The following is a 27,445-nucleotide window of genomic DNA, read 5'->3' on the forward strand; positions in this document are numbered from 1 at the left end:
TTTTGTCAAAAATGTGGTTATCCTATAGCATACGTATATATTTTAAAAGTAGTTCTGTATTTACATAAGAATTATGTTATTACATTGAGAGATGCATTAACTTTTTATTTTTCCATTCTTCCTTTTATAATCTGTGAAGACATGAGCTTAGCACAGTATAACAAATTATTGTAGTTGTAACTTTTCTCCTTTATTTTGTTGATCCAGTCTGCTACAGTTTAGCATGCTTATATAGTCAGTGTTTGTAGTCTGTAAATGTTGCCTAATATTCATTTGATTCATCAAAATTTTATTGCATTACAACATACAGTACTATTTGAACCCTTCATTTTTAATTTTTTATTCCTATTACTTTTACTTTTCTGTTGTTAGATGTAGGTTTGTTATTATTTTTATTGTTTTTCATTGTAGATTTCAACTATAAATATTTTCAGATCGTTTTCTCTCTTAAGCAAGTGTAGTAAGGGAACTTAAATAAATATTTGGCGGGAGTTCTTAATTCTGTTGATATAGGTGACTTCTTTAATGTAGTACTGAGTTTGTAGTTTGACTACTTGACCTAAGTCTGCTCATATGTTTCCTCCAGGCAATTCCTTTCTTGAGAGAAATACTTCTTTGCTATTGGTTGGGTGAGCAGTTGGAATGCTTATTTCTGGAAACAAGTACTAGTGGGGTCACTGATTTTTCATTTAAACTTGCATATTAAGTCTTAGCAATTACTTGAAAAACATTAATGATTATATTGAGGTTATTTACCAGAGTGGATGACTTGCTTCATCTTGACTTGTATGTAATCTATATGTTCTAAGGCGAACATTCTGCGTGTGTTGATTGCAATTCAGTTTATCAAAATTAATCTTGAATGAACTTATACAATAGGCAAATACTACTTCATTATTGAATATTATTTTTGGCCATTGAAGGATACATTAACAAGAACTAAAAACGATGTGTTCTGAAACTTGAATGCATAGCTTCATAAATGTGGACATAGCAAGGACTAAACACTGCCAGTGTTGTAAATGTAAACCCCTTTTACATTATTATTACCATCATAGTGATGGGTGTACGGTGATAATTTTTTATTTTCTTCGTAAGGTTTTGGCATGCTAGGGAAATACAGAAAATTAAAGTATAAAGTGTCAGATTTTTGAAGTTGTTAATGTCGGTGTGCTTGTGAAGTAAGTTATCAAAGACAAAATTAAAAGAATCAAAATCTCCAGGAACAACAGAAAATATATAAAGGAAGTTGTTAATCAGGCTTAAAAATGAAATGCATTGCAAAGTAATTTTCCAGAATACCTGGCTTCCACAATTCTCTTAAGTGTACTAACCTGTTATTGCAAATCCTAACCATCCTCTGCCAAGGACTCATCCTATAGAAGTGGAACTGAATATGATGTATTACCATTTGGGGTTTTTTAAAATTTTAAAAGGACCCCACAAATGTTGAAAACAATATTGATGTCCTGGTTTATTGTTACATCTGGTTTACTGAGAATCAGAAAATCACACTTGAGAATTTATTGGAAAACACCTAGGAAAAGTAACAATAATTTCAAGGAAAGGCTTAACAATTTCAAAAATGCAGCAGTTTAAAAGGCATTTATTAAAAGATAGTCACTTTCAGTGCCTCATGAATTTCAGTGCTTCATATGTAGACCCTAAACTTTATTTTATATGTTTAATGTCCAAGGAAGATGTGGTTCTTGCTTTCTTGGTGAGTATGCCTTACTGTTAGGAAGAGCCCAAAATCTTATTGTGCAGTACAGTACTATATTCCACACAGTAATTTCCAGAACAAATAGGCTATAACCTATTTTTTGCTGTAATCTTGAAGATATCTTAATAATGACGAGAAAGCTAGCACTTTTCCTTTTAGTGATTATTGGCTTCAGATGTTTGGGAATCTCATTAGTAATGTATTTATATTATTTTGTTAGTTACAGTAAAATCGGAGTATGTAGATTATGAACAAAATAGTACCAAAAACAGTGATCAAACTTTAAATTCTTAGTAGGTCTACCAGGTTAGAATAGTTTGTCAGTTTTGTTTGGAGGAGTGCTTTTGGATAACTTCAGCAGACGTAAAGTCTCTCAGGGTGGTCACTGCTTCCCAGAGTGCAGCAGTTAGTTTATGGAGGACTTGAGGGTCAGGATCAGCAGCTTGGAGGATGGAATCCATCTTTCAGAATTTGTTTATATGAAGGCAGACCTTACCTCAAGTGTCTCTGTAGATACATAGGTCATCAATAAATTATTATTCAGAGAATTAACACTAAACTTATTGTTTTTCCCACTAGTTTCTTCATATTCAACTATCCAATTTATGGTGCTCCAAATTACACCACCTGTAAATGACAGTAATCTCCTTTGAACTAGATAGGCTAGTCTAAACCTCAACCACCTGCTAGTCTGAGGTGGTAAATGTATGTTAGAAATAAGTAGCCTAGATAATAGGTTAGGTTAGGCTAGGCTAAGTTAAGAACTCTACTACTCAGACCAAGCTAAGGTAATAAAGGAAGGTTCGAAGTAACGAGGACTGGTTAAGCTGTCAACCAGTTGTTAGGCTAAGCTGATACATGCATGTTGGAACTAGTTAACCCAGATGTTAAGCTAGGTTAAACTAAGAACTCTACCACTCAGACTAAACTAAGATAGTAAATTCAGGTTCGAAAGCTAGCCAGGCTAAGACATCAACCATTTGCTAAACTAATTTGGTACATGTAAGTTCGAACTAGTTAGTCCGGGCGCTAGACACGGCTAAGCTAAACTAAGAACTCTACCACTCAGACTAAACTAAGATAGTAAATTCAGGTTCGAAAGTTAGCCAGGCTAAGACATCAATCATTTGCTAGGCTAAGTTGGTACATGTATGGTCGAACTAGCTGGGTCAGGCTAAGAATTTAACCATTTGTCAGGAGTCTATCTTAATGTTAAGACCTCATGTTTGTTAGTTATGAAAAATACAAATTAATTACAAATTTGTCATTTTAACAATAATAATAAAGGTATCTGATATTATTTTAACAATTCTTATATTTTTCCAGGAATTTGTATTTTTTCTCAGGAAAACCATCAATGTTTTGTGTTGATGAATGCGCATATGAGCATTTTGTTAGATGAGTTTTTTTAAGGAGTTGTATCATTAACTGCACTTGCAGGTACTCCGCTATAGTATATCACAAGTTCTTCCTTTTCATGATTAGTTGAATTGGTACCATAGACAATAGCTTAATACAAAAGCAGATTACATAAACTAAAAAAATTCATGTTCACCCTGAAGTAATATTCTTTTTGATGCATGCATGTGGTGAAGAACCAATCAGCCTCGTCTTCTGACAAACTTTCATATCTAATTACACCATGTGTAACTATGGTATAGGATGTTGGATGCACCTGATCCATTTCCCACCAACAAAGACAAAGATCTAAAAGAGATTTGAGAAGTAGTATATTAGTTCAGTGATGGCCCACCTCCTTGTCTAGCATTACAGGTCAACATTTTTACCGTTATGCTTATTTTTTTAATTGTCCGTAGTGTGATTTTTTCATTCCTGATGGTGCCTGAACTCTTTATGGTTTCTATATTTTCCATCTTTGATTTTTTTTTTGCTCAGCCAACTTTTCTTTAACATAGTCCTTTTCCAGGTCCGTAAGGGCAGTGGGCATCCTCCTTTAATGGCCAAGGTAGTACTTATTGGCAACTCATTTCACACAAAAAAAATTGCAAATTTGCTTTGTCTCGGAGCTGGCGTGCTTTTATGTGTATAAAAAAGTATTCAATCTTTTTTTCTTATGTTATATTTGGAACCTTCCCCACTGTCCAAAAATGCTTAACTGAATTGCACCTCAAGTAACATCATCAATTGGTTGATTTTTAGTTTGCAAGAAATAGAACCACTTTATGGAGTAACTGTCTGTTGTTAAACATTTTTCTATCCTGGCTTTTATATAAAATTGCTTTTACTTTTGTTGTTTATCAGTTGAACACTTCTATTATCATTGATAAAATTTTAACATTGTTTGGTATAAGAATATACTGATTTATTCCTTTTGACATATCCTCACCTGAAGCTGTCAAACACTACTTTAAAAAGTCATATCTTTGCTTTTGCTTGATAAGTTGTAATGTTTGATTATTAGTATAATTGCTTGCTTTCGAAACTTTGACAAATTTGTTAATGAAGTCGCTTTAGATTAAAGCAAAGGTAGTCACCTCTCTTTTAGGTGCATAATTAACAGTTGTTAGAGATTTCTTGTTTCATTAACAACCATCCTGCCTTTCAGTGTGATTTGGCACAGTTAGATATTTTTGATACAAGTGAAATTGTGACATTCATGGATCACTGGATTCTTCCTATTATGACTTTTATGGTTGTGCAGTATATTCAAATTAGTCTTTTAATGGTTGTTAGTCAGGGTTCATTTTTGTGATGTGGTGGTAAATTTTTTTGTATAATATTGACAGTAATTAGTTTGTTGAAGATTTAGTTTCCAATGGCAAACTTAATGTTCATTAGTCAGGTATCAGTTTCGTGATGTGGTTGTAAATCTCTTGAATAACATTGACACTAAATAGTAGTTTCTTGAAATGGTTTTCTTAATATTTTATATTGGCATATTTTTTCTATCTACAGTGGACCCCCTGTATTCGTGGGGGGATGCGTTCCAGACCCCCCACAAATAGCTATAATCCACGAATACTTGGAACCCCTATGAAAATGCTGAGAACTGCCTATTTTGTGAGTTCACACTCAAGAAAAACCCACCAAAATACCTGTTTTTCTTATAGTTTTATCACAAAAAGTGTATTCAATTTAAAATTGATATGAAAATACAGTAATTTGTGGATATTTCTCATAGAAAAATACCTTGAATGTGCGAATTTCCTGCGAATAATGGGTAGATATGGTCCATAGAGAAATCCATGAATATGCAAGCCTGCGAATCTTGAGGACACGGGTAAGGGGGGGTCCACTGTATTATCTTGAGTTAAGTGTGTATGTGTGTGTGTGTGGAGAAGGCACACAATATTCATTGAGCACATGTAATAAAATTATGGATTTATGCTAGCTGTGGTATAAATCCTCATTTGCATTGCATCAGGATCTGGCTTTTGCAGCTGTTCAATATGAAAAATGAATTTTTGAGATAAATTTTCCTTTGTAATAGTGACATTTCATATAAGTTTTAGTGTTGTTACTGTATGTTACAGTTGTAGACATAATTGGTGATATATATTCCTAACAGACACATACATACTATATAGTTCTGAGCTACATTCCAATGACTGCATGGTTATATTTCCAAACAATTGCTTTTTTTTTCCAGGTAATCATTCTGTGTAATGCATGCCACTGAGTGTGATTATTTTATAGCTGCTTGGTGTTTCGTGGGTGGTTGAAAGGGTTTCAAAAACTTGAACTTCCTGCTTTTTTGTATTATGTTTTATGTCAAGTTAAAGTTTTAAGGGGACCACCTCCTCCAACCCCGATATGGGGATGGAGAATTTTTTTTCCTGCTATCCACTCCATTTTTTTACAGCGTATATAAACTATATGAAAAGGTTCCCCAGTAGGTTTCAGCCTGATCTGATTATTTGTTTTTTTTTTAAATTAATATTTTTCTCCTTTCAGAACCAAATATTTTTGGCCTTTTTTAAAATCCTAAGGCTCTCTTAATTTTTAACCAATCTTCAAAATAAACACATCAATTTAAAGCTGAAAGTATACTCTTTAGAAAACATTATACAGAATTGTAAAAAAATACCTTTTTCTTTTTGCATTGTGACCTAATACTTACACCAAATTTTGAAAAAAAAACAAAAAATTTTTGACAAAGTTGAACAAAAACATAAAGCTCAAACTGAATATTCAAAAAATTTCCCAAAAATTGTATATAATGATAATTATGCAGAATTTATTCTACAAATCATTTGAGCCCAAATTTTTGAAATTGGTTAAAAATTGGCAAAGTTATAAGGGTTTAAATGGATCTTTTTAGCCGAAAAAAACACAGTTTCGAGAAAAACGCATTTGAAAGTTTACCATGTACTATATTTATTCACCTAAACCCCAATAAAACTGGCTCCATTCTTTGGACCTTTGTTTCTTCATGTACCATTTTCATTGTCTCTGACAGTAATTTACGTTGTCTCTGATGCTTCTACAAGGCATGGTTTACAGTTTATAATAAACAATACCACAAAGAATTACGTAAAATTACAAAAAAATCAAGAGCACTAAGTTATGTATGATTCGCCTTTCAATTCTTGTGGGCAACTGAATCTGTCTGCGGGATTCTCAGCTCTTCAAGCATTGCCTATCCATCGGGAAATGGGGGCTATTTTTCATACGGGAAACCAACTGTCATATCGCACTGTAGAAAATCGCCAATATAATGAATAGCTACTGTAAGAAAAGTTTAGATTGAATAAATGAGTATGATATTGACTTTTTTACATAAATGAACATTTTGGCTCATATATACCTGTAGAAAATCGCAATTTTAGGCCTTTTGGAATACGAATTCAGCTATAATCTTTTGTCTGGCAAGCCAGTACCCCTTAGCAAACACAAATAGCCCAAAAAAGAAAAAGTGGTTTTCTGACCCCAAACCCTCCTATCTGGCCCCCCCGACCGGGAGGTGGTCCCCTTAAGAGCTTAGTGCTGTAGTTTGAGGGAAAGGACTGACATGAAAAATTGATCCTTGAATGAAAGATGCCAACTAGAGCAGCTTGATAGGGAGAGAAGAGAATTTTCCCCTCTTTAATTCCATGTACTATATGCTTATCACTGTGCTGTTATGCTTTTTGTCATCACAGGTTTATATTTGTTTTAGATTTCACCTTGTTAGCACAACTCTTTCTACACAGTTGAAAGGATTTATCTCAAACTTGGTGCAAAGATATACCATCATGTACAAATATGGATGGAGGGAGATCATCTGTTTGCTTGTCCATCAGTTTTCAGTCACATTTATCTCATCTTAGGAACTTCCTTTATCTGTCAGAGTGTTTTGTTCACCTAATTTATCATTGCACTCTTTAGCTGAAGAGGTTTTAGTCAAAATTGTTGCAAATTTGGATCATCATGCCAAGATGTGTGCATGAAAGAAGATAGTCGATCTGTCGCTTACCTTGTTGTGATACATGATTGAAGGAATTTGTTAATTTGGCTCAAGGGTAGACTCATTTAAAGATGTACTTGAAAGAGACTGTGGTTTATTATTTAATGTACTTTTTTTTTCTCTTACCAATAAAGTTGGGGAACTACAGCTTTGCTAATGTTTTTTTCAGTTTGTCTGGCACACTTTGTTGTCATAATTTTCCAAAGCAATTGATGGTATTACAGTTGAACTTAGTACAAAGGTGGACCATTATTTATAGTTTTGTATGAAATGTTATCCATATGTTTATTCTAAAGAGTGCACTTACACTTGTTTTTATATAAGGACTTTACTTGATAAAATGTTAGGTCCAAATTCTGTAGATTTTGTACACATCTATTAAACGACAGGAGGTAAAGACGTAATTGGCTTGCTTACTCCTTAAATGAAGTCATTTCATGTAACATGATTACTTACTTTCATACTAAAAGTAGTTGTCATCGGAGGCATTTGTATTTCACATACAAATTGTTAGGTTCTTTACAAGAACTATAATACTGTTGTCTTGTCTTCTACATACCATTAATTGGATTGGTCTTTGAGAGAAATTGGTTGGGTGTCAGGAAGGGACATGTATTGTATTTACAATACTCTTGAATAATTTCTGGTGTAGTTAGTAGTTAAGTATGGAGATGAAGATAAATTAGCCCATCATTACCCTCATTGTGTTCCTGTTGTAGTTTTTACTATTTGATCACTGCAGCCATCAGATTTCCAGATATAGCTGTCACTTTATTTATAAGTAATCTACATTTTTGGGTTTAAACAACATATCACTTAGTTCATTACCTTTCAGCCATCATTATACTAAAGGCAGAAGACCCAGTGAAATCTTAAGGTATATCATGAGGATCTTTATTGCCGACTATATTAATGCCATAAGTTTGGAAGTGATTTATCACTCACAAACACTGGCAAAATGTTTTGCAATAAGTTGCTGTGGTTTAAAGACAGACTTTTCTAAAAGCAGAAATTAGTCAGTTGGTTTGCATTCTTTTTCCATGTTTGTGTTAGGTTTTACCATGTGGTGTTCTTAATTGGGGAAATAGTCAGAAAAATAAAATAATTTACATTTACTTTTACCAGAGAGGCCTACGTGTAGAGTAATAAATATTAGTTAGCATTCGAAGTTTGGATAAAAAGAATGAATTAACCATAGAAGACATTTCTATAATTTTTAGACATGATGCTGTGTAAGTATCAGAAAAGCTTATAAAGAAAATTTTGAGGAAAATTTATTTTATTGTATCTATTTTGACCTTGCCCCATGAAAAAAAGCACCAATGAAATGAGTCTGGTTAGCTTTCTTGGTTCATCTGAAATTAGAATTACAATGAATATGGCTGTATGTAACATGAGGTATCAATACTTTCTCGTCATCTTGCATTGGAAGGATAAGAAATCTTGTTTGTAGGTATGTGACGAGTAAAGTCGCATTTTTTAAATGTATCTAATAGGCATTATGTACTGTCCGTGTTGCACCATGGGCAGTACGCAGAACCATTACTTTCTGCCTATACTTTTTATCACTGACTTCCTTTTACTTTATTTTCACCTTCGTTATCTGAAAAAAACTTCCAGTCAGGAATTAGAAGTCTCTGTATAAGTTAAAGTATTTTTGCAACATAATCAGTAACAGAATAATGATATTCAGATTCACATTTGTAAATGATCAATTATTTCACAAAACAGTGAATGCCAGTGGTCAAGGAGAGAAGACCATGAAAAATGATTTCATTACACTTTGAGTTCAGCTCTAGTAATTCATCCCTTCAAGTTATGATAGCTTTTACTGAATGTAATGATTTTTTTTTGTAACCAGTGATCATTTCGTGATACCTAGGCATGTTATCCACCTCACCTACTCCAAGGTGGTAGTACTAAACACTGTATGGCAATTGTAAAGCAGAGATATTGTTTATTAATATATATATCAACCACACAATATAGGAATGGTTGTATACGATACTTTGATTCACGAGAAGCTAGTATGTATTAAACACTGCGTCCCAAGGAGCTTCCGACATGGTTAGCACCACCATCTCGGAATAGGCAATGCGTAGATAAACAGCCAAAGTAGCAATGATAATTTTATCCTTAACTTTATGTCGGCACCAGTTTGAGTGCAGTGATTTCATCATCTTATTTGTTTTTGTGTTGTATTTCATACTAATGTAATCTGCATACTATTTTATATTTTGTTTACCTATCAAGCATAACCATTATTCTGAATAAAGTAATTCATCAAAAAGAGTTTTTTTTATTAAAGGGTCTTGTACTGTTTTATGATAAAAGAAACTACTATGTTAACTCTTTTTCTTTTTGCAAAATATCAGGGAAAATGTTTACAGTATGAGTGAATGGATTTGACTTTTTGTTTATATAACATTTTTTAAGTTTTTTTTAAATAGTTCTATTTACCTATTTGTTTTTTGTTTACTAAGATCAACCCTGTATTTGGATTTCATGAAGAGCAGGTGAATATATAGTGTACAGTATATGTTTACAGTAGTTAAAAAAGGCTTCTGGTTTCTTATGTTAGGTTATTGCAAGTCAAGTTCTGTATTATAACAATCAATTTTACTGCATCAGTGCTAAGTAAAAATTACTAAAGTTTAACACTTTGCAAATGTTGGAACAGATTCACTGGAAATATTGTTTAATATTGTTTTGTATAGGATGGGTATCATATTTACAGCAGAGGTTTATATATATATATATATATATATATATATATATATATATATATATATATATATATAATATATGTATGTATGTATGTATGTATATTGTATGTATGTATGTATGTATGTATGTATGTATGTATGTATGTATGTATGTATGTATGTATGTAGTATGTATGTATGTATGTATGTATGTATATGTATGTATGTATGTATGTATGTATGTATGTATGTATGTAGTATGTATGTATGTATGTATGTATGTATGTATGTATGTATGTATGTATGTTAGTAGCAGTACAGAATAAAATGTTAAGAGTATTAAATTGACTATATTTTACTTTACACTCTTGCATTAATGCAAAGCAAAATTTTTCTTGTTTGTTTGTACCTGATGATTCATGAGATTCTTTTTATGCAGAATGTATGAAGTATGGCATATGGATTTATAGTTATATATTTTCACAGAAGTGGCATATAATAGAACCTGTGCAATTTAGAAGTAATGCTTGATCACATAAATTATGTAGTCAGGGTACACAGTGAATATAACTGGCGTTAAGTAATATTGCTATTCCATTGCACAGATAGGCCACCAAAATGTGCATGGACCGTACAGTTTTGCTTCTATGCTTTATATTGTTTAAAGCTAGATTTTTTCAAATACGAACAATTGTTATCACTGAGCAGTTGTATTGGGATTTCACAGAAAGCATCGTTAACCATTTTTGATTTGGTGATAGGTAGTAGTGAGATATACCCTCCATCATTCTCTTCCGAAGTTTTCCACCAGATTTCCCTGAACAGGGTTAGGCTTGAATGAGGTATTTTCAGTAACTTTTACTTAGTGGAATTTTTCTTTGAATTCCAATCTGGTTGGTCTGTATTGATGCCCTCTTTTTCCTGAGTCTCTTGGCCTTGGTACTTGGAGTAGTCTTGCTAATTCCCTATCTTCTGCTTTTCTGGCCTGTCTGTATCACATGTTCATACTTCTCTTTAAAATGTTAGTCTTTGGCAGCTGATGGAAACTTATATCTCTCTCTGCATCTTATGTGTAGTATGAGCTTCATGCCACATTCTAACCATGAACCTTAGTTCTGCTGTTGTACGTTTTCAAAATATTCTCTGCATTCTTTGTCACTGCCCGTATAGAGTTATGATTTCAAATATTTTATCTTTAATTTTTTTTTTTCTCTTCACCCATTTACTGTTTTCAGGTGTTCCCATTACTTCATTCAATGTAATATTTTCTGTAGCACTTGGGACATTATTCTTTGGTTTTTGTTTTTCAAGTTCTTACCATAATAGGATTTTTGGGTTTTTATTTATTACATACTTTTCAGCACGTTGTTGTTTTCTCAGTTTTACAGCCTTTGTGATTTAGCAGTGTTTTCCTATTTTTCCTAGCACTGCTTTCACGAGGGATACTGCTTACAGTGTGCCTTAAATGGTACATTGTAGACAGTACTAAAAAATAGCTTAATTAAGTCAGTAATCTTTTCAGTCCAGATGTATTGCTTCTTTCCAATTTACGGTACTTTTATCTATTTATTTTATCTCTTCTTTTCCTAACCGTTCAGTATTTTGAACTACGTATATCCTACCCAGTTTAAGAAAGTGTGGAATATAGTAGTGTATTTTGGAAGGGTTAAGTGTAGAACTGAAGCACTAAAATAGCGCCTCGGTGGCGTGGTTGGTTTGGTGTTTGCTTCTCACCTCGGTGGCCGCGGGCTCGATTCTCGGCAATTCCATTGAGGAGTGAGAGATGTGAATTTCTGGTGATAGAAGTTCATTCTCGACGTGGTTCGGAAATCACGTAAAGCCGTTGGTCCCGTTGCTGAATAACCACTGGTTCCATGCGACGTAAAAACGCCATACAAAAAAAAAAAAAAAAAAATAAAACAGTTGAAAATAAATTGAAAAGCATCTGTGGAAACTAGACTGGCATAAATTTAATATGGTTAACTTTTCTTGAATAGTATACTTGACGGTACGTATGTATTTGGGATTAGCTAATGTTTCTTCACTTTCAGTGATATCGAAAATACTATTTTAGACTTCTGTAGGTACATTACCACATTAATTACTAAGCCCCTTATAATCCTGGAGTCTGAAATAGCTAATGTAGTGGGGGAACCAATACGCATTTTAATGTGTGACAGTGTTGGCAGTTGTATATGATACAGGCACTCCCCGGTTATCAGCGGTCTCGTTTAATGGCGATCCAGTTTTATGGCGCTTGTCGCCATTAACCGGTTATCGGAACCATAAGTGCCATAAATTGCCAAGTTTCGGTTAATGTCGGTTTTTGCTTATCTGCACCCCGCAGAGAATGGAACCCCTGCTGATAACCATGGACTGCCTGTACCTGATTTAGCTGAGAAAACACTGGAAGGTAGATTTATCCAGTTTTCTTGAAAGTTTTGAGGTCAGTAATTTCTTAATTCATAATACTTTCAGTATTTTAAATAGTTATGTACTAAATTTCCTTTTACTACCTTCTACATGTTACATGAGTAGTAAGTGGATTCGTGCTCCAAGTCAGAAAATGTTGTCAAGTAAAAGTGAATGTCTTGACACTAATAGCCCTTGACTCATACCCTCAAAATGTTGTCCAAGATCCTACAGAAATATAAAGATACTTTGGGGGTATTCTGGAACTCTTCTCTCATCTGAATTGTGATTCAGGCATATATAATGATTGATGAGGTTGTTATGAAACATAATGATTGGATTTTTATAACACGAAATTTGTATTTCATACTAAACCATCAATCCTATAGCAACTTTCATCCTCCAAGCTCAGCTGATCTGGTAGCCATATTTCCATATTACGTACTGTACCCAAAATGTAAATATGGTGATGAAATCAGGAAATTCCAGATTCTAAAACCATGCACTGGGGCACTTACACCCATGTAGCACTTAAGATAGTGAAAGGGGGGGGGGGGGGGTGGGAGTGATTTGGGCAGCGAGATAGAGCCAAAAATTAAAAATTGAAGATAAAAGTACAATAATCTAAAGGTAGAACTGGGAGAAAATCCCATAGTTACACTAAAAAATAAGAGTAGAAAATATAACGTAAAAGTAGAAAATAAAAAAAGTTTTGTTTGAGATGTTGATTTTAAGAGAAAAAACTATTGTACACTTTAGATAATATTTTTAGGGGACTCACCAGAGGAAAAGACAAGACTGCTTTTGTGTGTTGATGACAACAGTATTGTCAACTACTATTGGGAAGCTTGAATTTAAATATGTCAGATTTTAAAAGTAATTTGTTTTTTTTCCCAGGCATGTAATCATAGCCGTTTCATATCTGGAATATTACCCTGGCTGTGTACTGAATAAAAAAAATGTGGTACCCAGGTGGAGATGGGCCGAGAGAGGATACCCACCTCTCATGATAAAACAATACCATTGTTTCTCATGCCCATACTCGGTATAAAACCAATGAAGGGGAAACTGAAGCAAGTTTGAACAAAATGGGTTACCTCCAGTATGGCAGGCTGAGGTTTCTATACCTAGGTAAAAAACACTTTACATGAAATTTTTGGCATTTGTTCCTATGGGAATACAAACACTTCACCTTTCATATGGTATTCATGGAGACTCGCTGCTAAAGAGAGAGGAGAGGTGGTATTAGGGTAAAGCACAGATAGAATTGGTGTGTTTCCATCCAAGTAATGGCACTGATGCTGCTCCTAAAGGAAGTGTGATGCTTCTTTCAATTCTAAGCTTTGCATGTTAAGGATCAGAATCAACACTGGATTAATCCGAGGAAACTTTGTTCCCCCACCTCTTGGGAGGCAGGAAACTGTTGGTTAGCAGCCTCTCCTGTAGATAATGTAATAAATGGGTTGGATAAAGGCTCTACCTTGCCTTCGTACCCTTATTATAGAAGAAGAGGTGAGAGATCTCATCTTAGACTTTAAAACAGGGCTCATTGGGCAATTTACCTGTACTCTTTCATGTCCAGCTTGCACTCTGGCACAGATCTTTGCAGGTTGGGAGAATGAACAGTTGTGCAACTTCAAGTAAGAGCAATCTTATTTGTGAGCATAAAATTAATCATGTACTATAGTATCTTTAAGTCACATTCAATTTTTTTACTTATCCTATACGATCATATTTTTTTTGTATGAAAAGCAAGATATATATTAGGGATTTGGCTTTGCTGCCATACAGTATTGCTGTTTTGTCAGTTTTTTTATCATGTACTACTAACTCTCTTGTCATTGCTTGCACTATTTCTAAAGAGAAATGACAGAGTTTGACATAAGGTCCCTTTGGCCAAAGTGTGTGTGTGATTTTGCTCTTTGTTAATTTCTTTGTGATCTGTAACTGCTTAATAATGTTTGACTTTGCATGTCTAGAATTGTCAGTCCTTGGGTCTCATCTTATCCACTGTGCTATTTATGCTAATGTTATGGTTTAGCCCTCCATCTATGCTTCCCTTCACCTGTTAGTCATTATCTGTCACTTGAAATATTTACTTTACTGTAATTACCATTTTGTTATCTTTCAGATGATCTTGGAAAAACTATTTTAAATGTTCACTGCCTTATAGACTTATATTATGTGTCTACTTTACCAACGCAGAATTTTTTAAACATTTCCTGTATACTTGACAATGCAGATTTCATAAAAATTTAATGTCTACTGTACAATGCATAAATTGAAAATGCTTTGGTCAATGAAAACCTATCAATATTTTTTAAGCTCTGATAAAATAACACGAGGCTTGTTAGGATATATGTAACCAATTTTGACGCTTCAAATAACGAAAATATGGTTCTAGGTACAGTTTGAGTGCACAAACAAATCCTGGTACATTGTCAATTTTGGTGGCTTAGTTTTATTGCTTCCTGGTAGATTATTGGACATATGAATTTTAAAGTTTATAAATCTTATGGTTATATAAGTTTGGAATATTTTTTTTGGTAAGTATGTAGGTGAATCTGTTTCCAGTAGCTTTAAATTTGATAGCATTGCCATAGCTTAGTAGTGCATGTATCCATTGCTTAGCTTTATTAGTGGGCACTGTATTGATGTAAGTATGCAGTCAACACATTTTGTTTTTCTTTATGGGACTTACCCTTCCAAGATTCATCTTGATAACTGTGACGGTCATATCTGTTGTATTATGTAAGAATTCAAATGTAATCAGGTCCACAGTAAGCAATATAATTAAGATTCGAAAGACTGTATCTTGGCTGGAATTTTTAAATCTGAAAAATAAATATGTGCCAGTGGTGAACCACTAATTTCATTAATTCACTGACTCACCTGACCTGGTTTACATATGGGAATTGTAGTTTAAATATAGGTAAGTGACTTCATCATTAGGACAAATATGCCATTTGCGCAGTCATCTTCATAACCATTGTGTACATGTCTGTTATTTTTTCATGAGAGCTAAGAGCTTTTGGTTAGTAGTGTATCATAATAGTTCCTTGGATCATACATACATATGAGTGGGCTTAGATTTTGTGACAGGATTTATACATACACCCAAAAATATCTTGCACAAATTAGAACATCCTAAACAATAAGGTCCTATTATTTATTTTATATTAACTCAAAATTTAGCAGTGCCTCTGTTCTCACAAGAATTATTGCCCATATTATAGTACAAGAATTATTACCAATATTTTAGTATATAAAAAGTATCTTATCACAAAAAATTTATAATTTCCTGCAGCTTTTATGGGCGGACTGTCCTGAAGAACACTAGTACAGCATGTAAATATCTAGAATTATTCAAACAAGTTGAGCAAATAATAAACACAAGTCTATCAACTACATATAGTTTTAAGCATAGCCGTTCCCATCCTGTAGATGATATAGATGATGCATTAACTTCAATTGTAAAACTCTTTGCCGTTAATGAATTTCAAACTTAATCAAGTTTATACATGCTAACAGGAAGTTTTAAAAGATGATCATAGGATTTTGGGAGGCCCATTGAAAACATGAGGGCACAGGGAAAGTAATCTAGGTAACGAGGTCCTGTTTAAAGACAAAAACTGGATTGTTGAGCCAATTATTCTCTACAAAAGTAAAGCTGGTGAATGGAAAGGAAAGAAAATGTGTTGGTTGAATAAAATATTAATGAAATATAAAGTGACTAGTATATGGCTAAAGATTCAACATAGTGATATGGTGGACTATGGTTACTGTTCTTCGTCAACCCAGTTTTGGCTGTCATCAGCTGGTGTTCAACATATTTCAATTTTATATGTAAGGTATCATAACTTTTTACATGAACATTAACCTCTTGTTACCCTAGATAAAAATGATTTTAATGATATGGACAATGTAGAATAGGGGAAGAAAACTTATTTTAATTCCATAAGAACTTATTGTAATTCCATAAGCTCCTGTGGAAGGAGGATAAAGAGACCTAGAAATGTTGGGTTGACAGCTGGGAAGTTAGTGGTAGAACAAAAGAACTTGAATATTCAGGAAGAGCTAGTGGTTGTGTAATGTACAAGGTGAAGGGCAAATTGTCTGCAATAGGCTTCTATGCAAGTATGAAGCCTTTGGATGATTAGTTATTAGAGGCAATAGATGCTAGATACTGTATGGGTTAGATGATGGCCTAGATTATTATTTTTTTATGAAACTAACCCTAAATTTATACTTGCTTTACTGTTTAATATATTACTATGGTGGTAGTACAGTTTTGTTATTGATGAAGGAAAGGTTTTATTGCCTACATTATTCGAAAAATTTTCATCATGCATAGAAAACTTTTCTTTTCAAAGTTTGTGTTTAATTTTGAAGGCAGTTCTTTAGCAAGGAGTAAAAAGTTAAAATTATCAGGAAACACCGGTTTCTGGAAGGAAAATTGTGTTTGGAAAGCCAAATGAGTCTTATACATTTACGCAGATTTTTTGACTGGCTCACTTAACAGTTGTGGTGGTTGCATTTACATTTACCAGATGTTTAACAGTGGTCTTACTTACCATTAGTGGTTATAGATGAAACTTATTTGATATAAAACAATCTTTCAAAATATTTTTTAAAATTTTAGGAGTTATAGCTGTACATCCTGGTGGTTTTTTCTGCCTTAAAAAAAGCTAGAGCAAGTGTGAGTTTAATTTTGCCTTTGAAACTTGCAGGAGTCTTTAGATGACGTCCGGTTGTGTTTTCTAATGAAGACCGACGGTCCCAAGTTCCCAGGCATACTGAAGTGCCAATGTTCCTGCAGGAGAGTTTATATTGCATACCTAGTGTTTCAGAGGAAGAGGGGTAAGTATTGCAGTTTATGATTTTACGTAATGGAAGTGTTCTAGTTTTTGAAACCTTAAAAAATATAGTAGCTTAAAACATTAGTTTTTATACATTCAACTTACCTGTCAGAATATATACATAGCTATTACTCCGTCGTCCGACAGAAATTCGAATTTCGCGGCACACGCGGCAAGTAGGTCAGGTGATCTACCCCCCCGCCGCTGCTGGGTGGCGGGAATAGGAACCAATACCCGTTTTCTAATTCATATTTTTTCTGTCGCTTGGAATGTAAACAACGTTTGCAGTTCCTCCTGATGGATTTTCGTGTTTCATCGCCATCGATCGTCTGGGCTAACTTTTTGTTACAGGGAAGTAATGGAATCTTTGGTTCGGCATACGCTTTTGTAACTTTTAGAATTTTTTGATAAAATTAATTTCGAAAATTTAGAAGATTAGTGACGTGTAAACTACCGAAGTTTTCGGTAGACACTCGTCCACTTTCACGAAAGTGAATTACGTATACTTTCATGAAAGGGTAATTACTTATATTTATTCATTAATACAAATAAGTGTTAGAGTTTGATTGAGGAAATGTATAATCTTTCTTCTAGTTGGGAAGTCAGAAAAGTAACTATCCTTTAGAACCTTTATTAGCTCTTGTGTTAACGAGCAATTATAGTAGTAACAGTACTAGTAGTTGTTGCATCCTCATCACCTTCTTACTCCGCAGAATACTACTATCATATTTGCAAATTGTAGACTTTGGATATAGTTCGAATGCGAAACTCTAGAACGTAAGAAGTGAATATAGTGTTCCCCCATTACAATGGAGGGTGCGTCTGATCGGCTCGTCTCGCTCTCAGGTCTAGACCTCTTCCAAGCTCACAAGCCCAGAGGAGGAAGGAATGTCGAAAACCGTAAGGAGGTTTCAGAGAATCCCCACCGGTCAGGGCGTCCCCTCGGCGGCAGGTTCTGTAGAGCGTCCCAGACTGCCAGGGATAGCCATTGGAAAGGCATCCTAAAACAGTGTTTCTCCCTTTTTTATGCGTACGGTTCCTCGATGGATAGAAGAACTTCAAATGAATGAAATTGGCGAAGATCCTCGTATAATGCCTTCTGGTAGAAATTATTCAAATTAGAATGACATTAATCGATCCCCCACCTTTCGGAATCAGGGGCGACGATTTAGCGCCTTTTCTAATATTAGAGATCATTCGATAACATTTGTGATAAAGTCATTGTTCGAACATTTTTTTTTTTCTTTTTTTTTCGGCAACTAGACGAGAGCGCTATCCAATGGGGGTATGAAATTGTTATTTCAACATAAGATTCCCCATCGGTGCATTTTTAGATATAAATCTATTATGATGAGAACGATTTAGATTGTTTGTCAATCGAATGAATTATATGGATCTCGTTGAGTGATAAAGCATATATGTATGACTTTTAAGCTTCTAGCTCCTACCATGCTTAGGACAAATCGCCTTAGGGACTACGGTATGGCAAGGCATAGAACACATACCGAAATTTATGCTATAATGGTCAAGTGAAATCCTTACAAAATTTCCTAAAATTAATACGGTTTACCTTAATGTAACAGTATTATAGAGGATTCTATTAAGCTAGAGTATGAGTTATATGATGCTATCGTGTCTTCGAGAAGTGATCGGAGAAGCATATCTTTATGGTGGATTGAGAGTAGGATAGAACATTTTCATCGTGTTAGAAGAGGTTTCCATGAATTACCAGTACCCTTCTAGGACTTTCCTAGGAAGGAATAGGTTTAAAAGATTGTTTAGACGACACCTATTTAGTTTCTAGACTTGTCGAAGTCTCGTTAGCTTAATTATGCTTATATAAAAACTTCCTGAAGTTCGATAATAATTATAAGATTCCTTTATTTAATGGAGTAACTGGCAACTATGGAAAGGGAAGGCCAGACTGCTTTCGCTTTGAAGACCAACCAACGCAGTCGCGGCAGTACCATCTTGTTCTCAGTCGTGAGAGGTCGTTTACAGCTCTCTCTCCTGCGGAATGGGATAACTAAACCGTATCTCTTCCCTACAATCGTGGTCTTAGCCTCGGATTGAGGGAATACTGAAGCTATCATAAATAATATAGTGTCTGCCTTTTGTTAGGAATCTTTCAATAAGAAGGATATTACAACCTTTCAATGCTGTTTACCGTAGGTAAACATGATTAAAGGATTCTAATGCAGCAGAACATGATATTTAATTTATGCACTCATACTTACGAAAGCATGGCTTATTAGAATACATACTTAGTGAGAAGAGAGAGGTAATAGAGATTCACTTCAAGACTACGGTATGGTTAAGGTCTTTCGAAAAAGGACACAATCGTATTTAGAATCGGATATTGCGCAGAAGTTTGTATGGAGTCGGATGGGAAACCATTCTTTTGTTTTAGTGGGAAATGGTTTCCCTGAATGGATTATACTACGTATATAAAAGTTTTTCATAATAAGACGGAATTAAACATATGAAAGGATGTCGGGTACCATAAAGACACAGATGTTCTGGCACATAACATAAAGATAATTAGTAGGAGGCGCCAGCCTGGAGCAGATGCGCCACCCTGGCGCGGGTTGCGCCGGCCTGGCGCAAGTTGCGCCACCCTGGCGCAAATTGCGCCAGCTTGGTGCAATAAGCCTAGAGCACCATCCAAAATATTTCTCGTTTGAGCGAGTTATTAAATAAAAAGCAATGCAAGAATTTGCGAGTCCGTGAGAACCTCGACTCGACGATATAACTGTTTAAAGTATGTCTAACATTTATTGCAAAGAGTTGTGAGAACCTGCGAGAAGTCTTCTTCATAGATCTCTTAGCAGAAGAAGACGAACAGTCTTTCCTGTAGACTGCTTCCTTTTCCTCAAACCATGCCATAAGGAATCATAAGCGCCAGCCAGACGCCTGGCTCTAACTAGAAAAATAATTAGTTAATAGATATAACCTTAGAGCAAATTATGCTTTCCTACATAGAGCTGGGAAGTTACTCAGTCCCTCGCACTGGAGTGGTCCTTCTCGTTCAGGAAAAATAGGGGGGGGGATACGGAAGAATTAACCGAGGAAAGAATAATTCCCCTTCCGATATACTCGTATTAGAGGAAAATTGAGAAGAAACATCCAACTATGGAAGTACTGTAGAATTATAGGATTCTTACAGCACCTCTTCTTATTTTGATATCGAGATTTCCTGACCAAGGTTGCGAGTAATAGGCATAAAAGGCTCCAGCCAGGCTTTAACCAGGCGATAGGAGGCGCCAGCCAGGCGCGAGGCGGTCAGCCAGGCTTTAACCAGGCGATAGGCGCCAACCAGGCGCGAGCGCCAGCCAGGCTTTAACCAGGCGATAGGCGCCAAACCAGGCGCGAGCGCCAGCCAGGCGCGAGCGCCAGCCAGGCGCGAGGCATCAGCCAGGCGCAAAGACATCAGGATCTCCAATTTCTCAGTATTTGGAGATAGACTTTCCAAGAGTTTCCTCTTTGAGAAACTGACACAAGATCAGTTTTTTTCTGACAGGGACACAAGTTGTCGCACAGGATTAACTGAAATTGCGGAAGTCTAATAAACAAGAACAGACTTCTCATGTCAGGTAATATAGTGGTCGCGTGAGCGACTTCTTTCCTGCATGAGGAGTTGTTTTGGAGAAACTCTTTTTGCCAGATCAACCCTCTACTGACAATTATTCTAGATATCGCACAGGCGAACGTAGTACGTGTTAGGATAAGTGGGTTCTTCTGCTTTATAGACCTTTACATGGTGAAGAGAACTGATATCTTTAGAGGTCTCTCGCTTTCCTCAACCTTATGAGACAAGTGATAGAAAATATATCGGACTCATAAGTTAATCTGGGTGCAGGTTTTAGAAAGACCTTGGCAACCCCTTTTTTATTGCACGTTTCGGCTAGTCCCTTGAACCATGCAGCTCCTCTTTCTTCCTCTTTCATTGTTATTAACGGAGGATGGTATATTATCCTACTCCTATGTAAACATATAACAAGGGAGACCTTGTAATGTTTTGGTACTGGAAAAGACTCGTAGGAGCTCTCAGTATTTGGGTGAGAGGCTCTTTCAAGTATCTGAACCGTACATTACGGCCTGATGTCCTAGGATAGGAATCTTGAATGATTCTCCTCGATCCTGGATCAGTTAGTAGGAGAATAGGATAATAATAATTTGTTTTGCTTTTGTAGAATAAACGATGATAGAATTTTTCCATTTCTCGTTGCCCAGGCACGAGGCGGGAAGAAAGAATAAGAGAGGAGGTAGCAATATACGCCATCTTTATGTTATAGAAAGGGGAATAAAATTTAGTCTTTTTCCCCTAAAAGATAAAACTCTTTACAGAATGTAAGACAAAGGGCGTCAAAGAAAGAGAGGATATATGTTATGCCTCATTTTAGACTTAGAGAGGTTGGATTCTCAGAGGTCACGTTCGGTTCTCACAGCAGGTTTTGGAGGGTCTTTTTCCAAGACAGTCTGAATATTCTTTCAGCATCTATTTTTTAAAGGACCTTAACAACCTCTCACTCCTGAGTCGTCTGCGTGCAGACTGACCAGAAGTGGACATGAATGAGAGGATGTTTCAAGGTAAATGACAGTAGTCATGGATAAGATATTATAATTACTGCAGATCGTTGCTTGAGGGAATGAGGGAAAAACGTCCTCTTCCGATACCTCTGTGAACCACATAGCGGTTTTTTTTTTTCTTCCCTTTCAGAGGGAAGAATTACCTTTGTATATATCTGCTATCAAAGAACGCAGTAAAAGGCTATACTCTGTCTCTATAAAGGAATTGGAGATAGCAGAGCATTAAGATCTTCAGGATCTTACACAATACCTCTATACGACAAGACTTGGAGATCTTATAGTTACAATGGGATCCTATTTGGGCCTCATATTACGTCCTGTTCTGACAAGATGGAACTGCTCCTCATCAATGTTTCTCTTGGTACTAATCGACCAAAAGGATGAGTGAGATTTTGGGCTTGGAATCTGGAATCAAACATTCTAGAAAGACTCGGCAATGGGTTCCTGCCAGCATGGTATGTTTGGCAAAAGAACTATAAACCTTTTATTCCTGGATCAACGCTTTCAGATAAAGGATTCGTTGTCCAGGCAATGTATTTACGTTGTTATCTACAAAAGAAGATAAGGTTTAAACGTTTGCTGACAGAGTCTTTGGAATACGATGAGGGCTCAAAACTACTTCCCAGAAGGTTCGAAGAGATATATTTAAAAGAGCTAGAAATCGGAATCCTCCCAATTTCAGCTCAGAGTCTCCTTAAACTTCCAGGCTCTTTCCCTGCCTTCGTGCAAGGATAGGGAAGATTTTGCAACGAGAGAACTCGTCAACATGTAGGAAGAGTGCTCGTTAGCAACTGAAGTATCAAGTATGATCCTCCTCGGAGGAAGACTGGTCTCTCGGACTATTAGATTTCCTATCGTCTACTGGATGTAGCCGACTAAAATTACCTCCCCTTGTTGCAGAGGCCATAAGCTCAAAGTGAAAGAATTTCTTCCACCCTTTTCCTTTCTCCTGATAAACGATTGTGGATGTTCAGACTTTCGGACAATGTAGCGCCAATCAGGCGCCAAATGCCAAACAGGCGTAAAGACGCCCAGAGCAAGACAGTCCAAATAAACACTGTCATTGTCTATGAGGAGAAGGAGTAGGCCTCCAATCTGGCGCAGGATGCACTAGAGGGCGAATAAATCAGGCAAATAAAGTGTCCGAGGTGGACATCGCCAGTTTTCATCGAGACTCTTAACAAGCTCGAATCCCTCCTGCAAGTGGGGAGAAGTCAGCCAGGCGCGATTGGTGCCAGGCAAGCGAAGCACCAGCCAGACGCGAGGCGCCAGCCAGGCGCGAGACGCCAGGCAGGCGCGAGGCGCCAGGCTGGCGCGAGGCACCAGCCAGGCGCTAGGCGCCAGCCAGGCGCGAGACGCCAGGCAGGCGCGAGACGCCAGGCAGGCGCGAGACGCCAGGCAGGCGCGAGACGCCAGGCAGGCGCGAGACGCCAGGCAGGCGCGAGGCGCCAGTCAGGGGCGAGGCGCCAGGCTCTAGCCAGGCGCGAGTGAGGCGCCAGCCAGGCGCGAGACGCCAGGCAGACGCGAGGCGCCAGGCAGGCGCGAGGCGCCAGACAGGCGCGAGGCGCCAGCCAGGGGCGAGGCGCCAGGCAGGCGCAAGGCGCCAGTTAGGCGCAATCCAGGCTCTGGGCTTCATCCAGAAGAGATCTGTTGCAAAGAAAGCCCTGGTTTTCTTTGGAAGAGTGGAATTTCTAAAGCACTTCTTGAGTAACTTGATGTTTTCCTTCAAACAGCTAAGAATTAAAAGCGCTTGAAGTGCGAGCTTTTAACAATTCTTGTTCTTTCCATAACAATATGTCGTGAGAGTCATATTAGCTGTAATAACGGGAGATGCAACTCTGTGTTGACTTCTCTTTGCACGAAGGAGATCAAGTGGGCCTATGAGAGATCCTTCTCTCTTTGTTATACGTGTCCACGGATGCGTTGCTGGGATAGGGAGCCGACACTGATCCTTAACTAGTGAATTAAATTTTTTTTTTAATTTTTTATTTTAACATAAGTGTATTATTTTTTTTCTGGGGTTATTTGAAATGAGTTTGGGGATAGCTCTTTTCAATTAAGCACAAAAACCCTCGTGTTAGGATCAGGTGATCCGGATCGGTGTTGTGCTCCTTAAATTATGCCAATAGGCATTGGTGTATTGTCATGTAAGTGGATAAGACCCATTGACAAATGACCACTAGATTCTGTCAAGTAAGTGGATAAGGACCCCATTGACAGATCTACAAGAACTCTTAGCAATAGGTCACATCCTCGCTGAGGCTCTTGAGACGAAGCAGACTACTAGCAATAGCTTAGGAAGTCGACCCTTCGTCTAAACACATAGGAACCAAGGTTTTATTTATTTATTACCTACAACGTATGTTGTTTACCTGTCTAGTTCAGTAATAGCTGTCTTTTACCCTCCACCAATGGTGTGAATCAGCTATGTATATATCTGACAGGTAAGTTGAATGTATAAAAATGATATTGTTATGATACAATAAAGTTTTATACATACTTACCTGGCAGATATATACAATTAAACCTGGCCCACCCAGCCTCCCCTCAGGAGACAGCTGGAAGAAAAAATATGAATTAGAAAACGGGTATGGTTCCTATTCCCGCCACCACAGCGGCGGGGGGGTAGTAGATCACCTGACCTACCTGCCGCGTGTGCGCGAAATTCGAATTTCTGTCGGACGACGGAGTAATAGCTATGTATATATCTGCCAGGTAAGTGTGTATAAAACTTTATTGTATCATAACAATATCATGTTACAATTTTTTTTTTTTTACTTTTTGCCATTATTTTTTATTAATGTACCACAAATGAGGTACATTAGTTTTGTTGTGAGCTATTCACCAGATTGATACGTATTGATGATATAGTGAAGTTTCCACCAACTTAGCTTATATGCTGAGTAGTGAATACTACAGATAGTTTGAAATATCATAAGCTTTTTTTTCCATAAAATTTATAGACTTCAGGGATTATTTCCATCCTAAGCTAATTGGATGCCATGGGGAGTGGAAAATGTGCAAGTCTTACAAGTTAAATAGTGTGCTTATGAAGTCTTAATATTAAAATTTCTTGTGAATTTAAGCATAGTTACCTCTAATTAGTTTTAAACAGTAAAGTGTGGTAATTACTGTCTGAAACTTTTGACTTGGCTCTGTGAAAATGATGAATCTTATAGCCAAAAGAAATTTGATCCAATGGTGGATTGTAGTGTTTGTCATTCAAATGGGTGCCACATTGAATACACACTTTTTTTTCAACTCATGGGTATTTGATGAATAACTTATATGACCTAATCCAGAAAACATACAGTTAATCATATGGATTGCCAGGTGCCACAGATTCCTTGCTTTACAATCTTTGATTGTTTTTAACCAGTTCCAGCTGGCACTAGAAGATTATCCTATTGTTGAGACCTCAGGTTTGTAAGCTATGAAAAAGGTAAATTGATTAAAAATTTGCCATATTTGACAGTCCAGTTTTTAACCAACATTTTAAGCAAATTTTGTCGACATCTTCAGGACATGCAATGCACAAAAGCAGTACTGCTCTTATTGGTAGGTCAAAATAAAGAAATTGACAGGTGAGAGACTTGTCTTCAACATTGCCAGCTTTTTGGTAGTGTAGGGATTGCCATGCAGTTTCCAGAAATAAGTTGTAATTGCTTTAAACAAACAAAAAATAAAATAAAAAGGCTGGTACATAGTTGGATCCAGCATCACACTAGACTGACCACCAGCTGGTAGTTTTGTGAAATAGCCTCAGTGGTGCTACCATGGTCATGTGATACCTTGGCCAACCTATTACTGTACCTTGTTTGCCAATCAGTTGTTTTGTAAACATTCACTATGTGCTATTTTTCATGCAACATTATTGGTTACTTTAATCTTTCTGCTATTCATTTATCCAATATCCCTAACAGCGATGGCAGTGCTGGACACTGGGAGTAACCAATGGGGCGAGATGAAGCAGTTCTCACAGATACTCATTTCTCCGTTCATGTTGCGTCATCATTTCCCTCAAGTGGTGCTGGCTGCCCTGGAGATGTTGCTAAACAAGCATCTGAATCCACCTAATGTCTGTTGTCCTTAATGTTGTGTAACTTATAAGATGAAACTGTGTACTATGTTTTAGGAATTAACTATGGATCATTCCCCGTCAGTTTGTATGAAAAGGATTTTATTTGGTGTTGCTCAGTCCATGGATATCATGGTAACTCTTACACAGGTTGTCTGTACTTAATTTTTAAAAATGATATTTATGTATGGGTAAAAAATGTATAGGGTGGGGATTGATCAGACTATTTTTAAATAGCTCGATAAAGTGTTTTCAGTAGCTTTTGATAAAGGCATGGGGTTACAATGAAAACTGTGACTACTGTACTCTTGTAAGATAATATCTATTTTCATATTGTCTCAGTAATTGGTAGTTATGGCTGCATGTAATCTGGAGGGTTTGTATTAAATTAAGTATTTATTTCCTGTTGTACAGTAGTAGTATATTTTTTAAATATTTAAGAATGAAAGACTTGACATTCTCTTGAAGATTTAAAGTTGAAATGTTGTAATACAAAACTGGTCAACAAATATTGTAGAAACTGTAATGAGACAAGTGTCTGGTTCCTGATCACAGTAATGGAAACGATAATGCTACACACTAATTAGCAGAGAAATAACTCTATGGAAATATATCAGCAATTATATATTTTAAGGTAAACAATTCCAGAAGTTATAATGAGGAAGAGCCATGGATGCCTGACAAGTGAAACATTTATAACCAAATACTCATAGTAGTAACATAAATTTCACCCTGTTGTATGGTTTGTTTGAGGGAAACTTTTGTACAGTATTCAGTAGATTACAGTAACCAATGGCATTTTTTCACCGTACCTGTATTTGATGTAGTAGTGCAAAGCTTTAATTTGCCAAATTAATAGCGCTTATTAACATTTTTAGGATGGGAGGGTGAATCAAAGAGTACAACAGAAATCTGCTTGCCAAGACACAAACATAAGTTGAAATATGAGCTAATTCTAGTTTAAAACTTCCTTTGATTTTCACATTTCCCCAAAAATGTAACCAGTTAGAGACAAATCTTGTATCTTCAAGTATCATAAAGGTACTGACCTTAAAGTATAGATATTTCAGAACTTCACATAGATATAGATACAGTATTAAGTAATTCTTTTGAAGCAAGATATTCTAGCCCAGGAAGAATATCAGGTCATGTTGAAGTCATCAGGGAACATAAGGTAAAGTAGTTGTAGAACAAATTCACACGTGTAAAGAGTTAGGTGGCATTTTTAGAAGTTGTGGTGGTATTGCATCTTTGAGGGGAAAACATATTTATTATTCAATTTTGAGGAAATAAAACCAAATATTTATTATTCAAGTTACAAAAAAAATCAGTGAACCTGATACTGCAGGTGAAGCTGATACTATAAGTGAAGAACCCCTTTTCTTGAAGGTGCAGGAATAGTCTGGCTCTGAAACTGGTTGTAGGAGCCAAGTAAATCATGAACCTACAGTAGCAGCATGACTGTTGTTAGTATGTAGTAAAAATGAACACATAACTGTCATGATTACATGGAAAATAATCTGTATGGGGCTGGATGTCAAGACTTTCAGATGGATATTTTGGATGGTTTTGTAATGAGTAACAAAACTTTTCAAATATTTTAAAATAATATAATGAAGGGATCTCAGTTGTATGTTATCAGCAATTCATGTATGTTATGATCTTTTGTGA

General features: G+C 36.1%; 2 protein-coding genes across 2 annotated transcripts in view; both read left to right on the top strand.

The window, feature by feature from the left end:
• Positions 1 to 25,789, top strand: part of LOC135216226 (diacylglycerol lipase-beta-like) — a 62,017-nt gene extending 36,228 nt beyond the window's left edge. Inside the window, 2 exon segments of the mRNA XM_064251358.1 lie at positions 16,978 to 17,107; positions 25,620 to 25,789. Of these exon segments, the coding sequence (XP_064107428.1) occupies positions 16,978 to 17,107; positions 25,620 to 25,789 (300 nt within the window).
• Positions 1 to 27,445, top strand: part of LOC135216664 (uncharacterized) — a 388,956-nt gene that overhangs the window by 286,696 nt on the left and 74,815 nt on the right. The gene's annotated exons all lie outside the window — the stretch shown is intronic.

This window comes from Macrobrachium nipponense, chromosome 6 (genome assembly GCF_015104395.2).
Source record: "Macrobrachium nipponense isolate FS-2020 chromosome 6, ASM1510439v2, whole genome shotgun sequence".
Taxonomy (NCBI): domain Eukaryota; kingdom Metazoa; phylum Arthropoda; class Malacostraca; order Decapoda; family Palaemonidae; genus Macrobrachium; species Macrobrachium nipponense.